The 7990-nt window shown below is 36.5% G+C and overlaps 1 protein-coding gene across 1 annotated transcript in view; it reads left to right on the forward strand.

Moving 5' to 3' along the window:
• Positions 1–6088, forward strand: part of LOC122793641 (probable G-protein coupled receptor 139) — an 878014-nt gene extending 871926 nt beyond the window's left edge. Inside the window, exon 5 of the mRNA XM_044061851.1 lies at positions 2302–6088. Coding sequence (XP_043917786.1) covers positions 2302–3296 — 995 coding nt within the window. The 3' untranslated portion in view covers positions 3297–6088. The remainder of the gene's footprint in view (positions 1–2301) is intronic.
• The last annotated feature ends 1902 nt before the right edge of the window (positions 6089–7990 follow it).

Consider the following 7990-nt stretch of genomic DNA (forward strand, 5'->3'; position numbering starts at 1 on the left):
GAAATGTTTGCATAGGCACTTTATACCACAAGCAAACTCCAAAGAAATTGTCCTCATGTAGATGGCAAATGTTGGAGACATGATGGGGAAAAGATATAAATGGGAACATATCTTTTGGGAATATAATGAGCTGGCAGCCTTCAAAAATTCCCTACAGAGTACTCTGTCAAAAATATCGGGTGAGCGAATGGGTATACCTAAGGAAATGTTTTTTTAAGCTGGATACAGGATCTGAATTGCCTAGGCATAGTAAGGCCTTGCTAAGTTTAATTCTGGTGGCTGCCAACAAAGCAAGTACTACAAAATGGAAATCAAAGTCTAAACCAGCTTATTTGAAGTATTGAATGTTGTAACAGAGATTAAAGGACTAAAAGTGGAATCTTTAGAAAAGGGTAGGACCAAATTACATAGAAAAAATGGAAATTGTGGGAACAATACATCCAGAATAATGTTTTGGAGAAGGAGCGAGATTTAAAGGAAGGCAGGAACTGAGCAGTTTATGTAACGCTGGACTGGTGATAGTTATACAAAAAAATAACGTTAGCAACTTGGAACATGTTAATATGGTTTGTAATCTTTCATATAAATGTATGTTTGCCTGTGTCTTAATTGATAATAAAGGTGTTAATAACAAAAAAAAAAAAAAAAAAAAAGGACAGGTGAGTATGCTTCAGCAGTTAAGGGGTTATACTTTAGAGCTTTTCTGGTAAAGTCTATTCCACTCTGTTGAGTAGGAGATTCTGGATAAGTGCTGAACCATGCACAATGCAGATTTTGTCCTGGCCATGGAGCACTGGAGTAGCACTTTTGCTTTATTTTACTTTGTAAGGAGTCATGAGAGTTTGAAAAGCTGATGCATGCTGCTTGGTCTCTGTATGGACTTTGTGACATCTTTACCTACATTTTTGGCATTGTCAGGTTAGTTCAAGGGGGATGCCAGGTTTTACTAAGATGCATATTTCCAACCATATTGTTCACAACTTTCATGGTCAGGATATCAGGATGCAGCAGATGTTCAAATGATGGCTGGTTTGGGGGCATACAGGTACTATCTCCATTGTTTGCAGATTGGTTTCCTTACTTATCAAATCAATAAATGCAATGTAGTCTCATCTAACCATAACATAAGGCCTGCTCTTGAATAATTCATACCTGAGTGTGAAGTTGCTAGAACAATTACCAGTGTCTTCAAATATGAGACCGCAGAACCCTCCCAGAAAAAAAGAAAGCATGGACAGGTCTCTTCTTGTTTGGAGCCAAATGCCCTCACTGTAGAATAAGGGACTTGTTCATGAGTGATAGCAAGTAACTGCATGATAGCACCAAGCCTTTCTAAGCAGTAGTTGGAGTCTTATGGGCAATGAACCAGTCTGTGGGGCAAAGTATGAGATGAGCACTCAGACGAGGCTTTCATTTTACAGGTCAGACTGCTGTCCCCATCATCATGTACAGCAACAAGCTGTGGGTAGTGATTCAAAGAATAATATCACAGGTATAAGCATTGACATTGAGGGTTTTTCCAAGGGATCACTGGATTTACTCTCTTGATAAGGTGTGATGTTTAGGCATCCAGGAAGCTTCACAGCAGAGCTCCTACATATTGAGAGGATTCAGCTGAGGTAATATAGTAATTTTATAAGGATGTCTTCAGGTAACATCCACTGATGCTGATCCAGCATAGCCCATTTCAAGGAAGCCCTAAGGAAGTCCCAGGGTGCAGTACCGTGATTATATGTTTCAACTGGCCTGCAGATAGTTGGATGAGGTAGAATTAGTAGCCATGGAAAAGGAAGTCTGGATTCTTGCATGGTACATAACTACCATGACACACCAGGAAAAAAGAAAAAGAAGTGGGTGAATAGCACATGTGTATGCATGTGTGTGTGTGTGTGTGTGTGTGTGTGTGTGTGTGTGTGTGTGTGTGTGTGTGTGTGTGTGTGTGTGTTTTTGTCTGCGTGTGTGTGTGTGTGTGTGTGTGTGTGTGTGTGTGTGTGTGTGTGTGTGTGTGTGTGTGTGTGTGTGTGTGTGCAGCTAAACTGAACATATGTAATCATGGCATTTATCTTTGTCAATAAAATATTAGTGCTCAGAGGTTTACATATTTTGAGTATTCTGCAAGAGGTACCTGTAGAACTCTGTAAAGGCTAACCTTTAGTAGTTAGACTGTTATTTTTATATATGTTATAAAAAAACATAAATGCATTATTAGTGTTATTGCATTGAGCTTCAAACATATGCTTAATTCCTGTTGTACAACTATTTCAAAATGTAACTAATATAATTTTCTGCATCTTTCCATAGCAAACCTTTTCACAGCTTACATGATACAATTTCAGAAATGTGGAATGTCAAAGACAGCTGGCATCTACTTGACTTCCCTCGCAATCATGGACTTTTTTTGCTTGCTATGGGGAGCATTAATAGATCTTTCCCTGTACTGGCTGCAGGGCTATACATTCTGGAACAGAGAGCCCTGGTGTGGTTTACTCACTGTCATGGAATATGGAGCCATGTTTAGTTCTATCTGGATTATTGTCGCATTCACCATAGAACGGTATCTAGTCTTGCGAAGTACTCATGCAAGGCAGCAACATTCAGAATCTGCCATTACAGTGAAGATCGTTTTTGGTGTCATTGTGACATCTCATCTGATTGGTGTGCCTTCCTTCTGGATTAATGAAGTACTTGTTGGCAATTTTACAAGTGGAAATGAAACCAAGGCATTACCTCAGTGCACTTATAAAGACGATGCCTATGCAACAGTCGTTGTTTGGTTACACACGTTCATTCAAGGGGGGATTCCATTCAGTCTCATCATGGTTTTCAACTTTCTACTTGGATATGAGCTCCACAAAGCTGGCAAGATGTTTACAAAAGAGCAAAAGAAAGCCATGAATGTCATTGGCAGGAAGGGAGTGGTCACAAGGACAATGTTGCTCCTCCTTACTGTTTCATTTACATTTGTTGCCTTGTGTCTGCCTAGATTTGTGACTTATTGTATCCTTAGAACTATCTATAATACTCCAAATCATGACCGAAATGACTACAAACAGCTTATCAATGTATTTGCAGATATTGGAATCATGTTGCAGTATTTAAACTCGGCTATTAACTTTCTTCTGTACTGTGTAGTCAGCAAACAATTTCGATTTGCATTCTGGACTTTACTAAGTTGCAAGGGAAGAATCAAACAGCGTAAGTCTTTAGCATCCCAGCTAACTTCCAACATATTTGCTGTAATTGAAAAGAAGTCAGAGCAGACAAAAGAGACCTCACTGCATGAAACCTCTACCTAGTTCGCTGCTTGTTGATATTTTCTACTTCCCATATATGTATTAGCATTATTTTTGAAGGACATTAATGACTGACTTCTTCTGACTGAAAGAGAAGTTTAAGTCTTAATCTTTGAAGGCATTTTTAATGTTTTTTGCTATTATTTATTTTTAGTACTAGGTTCTTAGATTTGGTGTTAACTCTCCATCAGGCACGGAATTTGAAATACACTTGAATCAGAAATTTTGCTTTAGAGACTAGCCAGAGGTAAATTTTAAGTAATATCCAAGAAAAACAAAAGAAAATCCTGAAGCTTTTTGAGGTACGTAGTTAAGTATTAGGTTAGCTGCCCTTGTGGGCCATTTTAAGCCTAACCAATTTCCCTTAAGGGTGGGAATTAAACCCTGTACTTTGTGTGTGAGTGTGAGACAAACACCTTAACCATTATGCCAACCCTCAAACAGCTCCTCATCCCATAGATAGTTCAAGTTTTACTGCCATATGATTTTTGTGTAAGGAATAAATTCTTTCAATTTTTTTCACTTGGTTTGTTCAAAGGCTAAAAAATACAACTCTGCATTCAATAACAGGTCAAATCAGTGAGGTAAAAAGGGGTGCAATGATGTACCTAAAGTGAGTAAACATGACATTTGGAACTAGACAAGCTATATAATATTCTTTTCTGAACTTCTTAGGTAGACACTGGTCAGAGTGTTAATTGTCTTGTGTTATTCTTATGTCTTTAATGATGGCATTTTTTTTGTTTATTTGTTTATTTTATCATTTACCTAGTAATCATAATTTATATAATTTTTACAAAGCCTCATGTACCGTTTATTGACATTAAACAAGAAAACATTACTAATGTTCCATTCAAGTGCTTGCTCTAGACTACCTGGAGGAGCACTAGCATCTTTTATTGACGTAATTATCTTACTCAGTTTGCAGTCGTCAGTACCATAGTCCATTTCCCATTTTTACATCTGAGAAGAATTGTCCAAAAACAAAGTGCTTCTCAGTACCGAGAGGATATTGCTGGCAACCCCCACTGGGATGGACAGATAAGTCCTGCTCCATGCCTTGCTGCATTTTTTAACAAGTGCTTTATTTATCATTTGAAGTAGGTATGGATAGGCATTTAATGTTTTTAATTTATGTTAATTTTCCCCGTGGTAGAATAGTTTCAAACACCTTAGCAAGGTGAAGCAGCATGCACTGCCAGTCCCTCATCAAGTGCTGCTGTTATGTCTTCAAAGAAATTAACAATAGTCAAGGGTATGCCAGACCATTTCTAACGGAAGTAGACTCATGTTTTAAAGAAATGCAAACACGCAGTAACTGTTAACAGCAACTTGCTATATCTTCATCTTCACGTATACTGACTTCAGACACATGTTCATCCCCATGTACATAATATGGTAGGTCACTGTATGAAATGAAAATTAAAAGATGCACCCTTGGCTACATATTAAGTAAGTGCTAATGTACTTGACTGAGGACCTTAGATGGCTGTATTATACTTATGTAAGTGTTTTAAATATACTGACAGCTGACCCATTCCCAATCTGTCCTATAAAATATAGCTCGTGCTCATATATATTAGAAAAGAAAACCGATTGCCTACAGAAGGTGGGTGATTTGATATTTAGTTCGATTATAAACAGCATCATATAAACCGGCTTCACTGAATTCATTGCTAGCTAGCTACAACCGTGTTTTTATACACATAGGAATAAACTAGATTATGCATAATACATTATTATTCTTAAGTGTGTTTTTTTTGTTTGAATTATTTGATAGGAAATCCACAAATTCAACATATCTGGGATGGCTATAAACCTAACTCAGATGTTATTTAATATCAATTCTACATTAAACAATGCATTCAGAAAGCACAGACAAACTTACAATATTTTGCTTGCTTGTTGTTTATTTGCTTGTTTATTGGTTTGTTTTTATCTCTTTTCAAATACATGACTAAATGCCAGGTGATAGGAAATTCTCATGAATGGATTTTAGAATAAATGTCTAGTGTTCTCCTTATACAACAATCAATTTTGTAATGCTGAAACATTAATTTTTAAATGCAGTCTGTTTAAATTTTTATTTTCCTGACCCATCACCTGCTTACTATCATTTGCAGTTCTAAACTACTGCATTTATTAAAAAATGTGCTAAGTTTTGAATTGGTGGTACTGTGTACTAAAAGTGATGTGTGTATTAATTTGGTGAGCAAAGAAGATAACAGCAAACATTTTATTGTGCATTTATGTCAGTACATAATTCATATTTAATTGTTTACTGAAAGTCTATCCAAGAAACATGCATGACACTGTTAGCTTCAGGAATTTAATAAAATCAGCAGGAAAGGGAAGCAAGACAGTCCTTGAAGATACGGAGATTGGGGATGGGAAGCAAAACAAAACATTTAAAAATAGAGTTCACTCGACAAATGATTAGATACTTTGCATGACATTCTGATAAAACAAGTGCTTGATACACACAACTTTGCATGGAATCAAGACATGATTATACCCGAAGCAGTCATTAATTCTTTCTGAGCAGGCATGGGAATGACAAGGCATCACTTAAATATATGAATTTTATTATTATTTTGGCTTCTTTTATAAATTCTAGCATGTGAAGGTTTTGGATAATAAAATACTGTTGTCTGTATGCTTTGTCTTAAATCATACTCATTGACTTAAATACTTTGTACTGTTATCAGTCATATACTCATAGGCAGCCTACGGAAGAATTGGAGCTAATAAAGGTAAATCAGAAAGTCTGGTAATAAAGGTCTTGCCAACATGAACAATCTGCTTTTCATGATTTCAGTTTTATGTCCTGCATTAGATAATTTTAAATATGTAACTTTGCAAAGCATGTTAACCAGATCACATGAAACATGTACATGAAATTCCCCGTTGCTATTCCTTTTTATTGGCTACACCTCATATTCTCTTTCTGCAGGTAGCAGTGTATGCCATAGCACAGGGATGGGACTGTTCATCTAGAAAGAGAAGAGCTCATTACCTGTTGATGTGGATCTAACAAGTGCAGAGTAATTTTTAAGACTTCTACCACCACAGATCTGCAAAACACATGCCATCAACCAGGATATATAAACACATAAATCTTGAATAGGTGCTACAAAAATGCCACTTTTGATGACACTGCATTAATTATTATTAATAACTAATGAATACTTTTAGACTGAGTTTCCAGTTTACCTATAAGACAATGTAAAATGGATCTTTTTTGTGCATTTTGTTTATGTTGCTGCCATTTTAGGATGCAATATATCACATTTGTTGTTGTTGTTGTGTCTTTCGGCTTTTCCCGGTTAGGGGTCGCCACAGCGTTATTGCATTTAAAAATCGATATACACAGGAGGCATTTTAATGAACCAGAGCCTGCCTTTTCCATTCATTGCATCAGGTAATGTGTTACTTGCTCAGCAATGCTCTTACGTCACAGTATGAACACTACAAGCAGTAATTAATGAGCAATTAAAATGCATTATTTTAAACTGCATCTTTTTGTACAACAAAAGTTCATTAGCTTGATTCATATGTTTCTGTGAAAAAGAAGTCTAGCACAACAAAACTTCCAGGTATTAAAATCTTATTTATATCAGATAATACATGAGCAATACAACCTTAAACAATCATCCTTATGCAAGAGCTATTCGAACAATCTATTTTAAAAAACATTCTGCTCTAGTATGCTTATTTTTTGACCTGGGATAAACAGTACATATTATAGCCATTCTTCTATTTATATTTTGTATCTGTTGACAAAACACAAGATATGAATTACAGGTTAACCTAGTGTTAAAATAAAAATTTAGGGATGAAAATCTTACTGGATTTTGATGAATCTACAGAAGGGTGTCTATCAGACTTAAGTCTTTCAGAACATTGCTGACAATCTACTTTCTTTGGAAGTGTGCTGCCCATACTTTAACCACCTACTCATCTCCTTATGCAGGATTTATTGAAGGGAAAAGAGTTTATAGTGAATGTTCTCCATGCCACTTCATGTGTTACTGTTTAAGGAGGAACTGACGATCTAATAATATGGTGTTTACGAAAGTCAAGAGCTAAAAAAGATAGTTATACTAAGGTGACAAGGAAGCTGTCATTAACCACATAGGCTGATAATTATAGTAACATTGCAAAGTATGCAGGTGATATTGTATTAAAATCTAGAGCATACAGCTAGATTGTGATTCATACAACCCTGTAGTACTATAGAGCAATGTGATAAAAGGTACAGAAAAATGGTTATCCAAAAGAATTAATAATTATATATTCAAAGACAAAAAAATACAGACTCCATGAGACCCGACAACATCCTTGGCTGCATCGTACATGAATTTGGGCAAGAGCTCCCAGCACCTTTAGGCACCCTATTCAAACAAAGCCTGATCACCAGCTTCATCCCAGCCAAATGGAGGACAGCCACTGTCATCCCTCTATGCAAAGGTGGAGCATCCACTGACCAGGCAATTATAGGCCCATCAGCCTAACTAGCCTGATCTGCAAGGCCATGGAACACATTATCATGGACCTTATAAACAAGGACATTTTTAACCTCCAGACTCTTAACCCCAGGCAGTTTGGTTTTGTCAAAGGGAGATTATGTCTGCTAAACTTGGTTGACTTCTTTGAAACAGTCACCAAAGCCATGGATGAGGGGAAGGTGGTGCATA

The sequence above is a fragment of the Protopterus annectens genome, chromosome 2.part0 (genome assembly GCF_019279795.1).
Source record: "Protopterus annectens isolate FY-2018-M chromosome 2.part0, PAN1.0, whole genome shotgun sequence".
NCBI classification, from domain to species: domain Eukaryota; kingdom Metazoa; phylum Chordata; order Ceratodontiformes; family Protopteridae; genus Protopterus; species Protopterus annectens.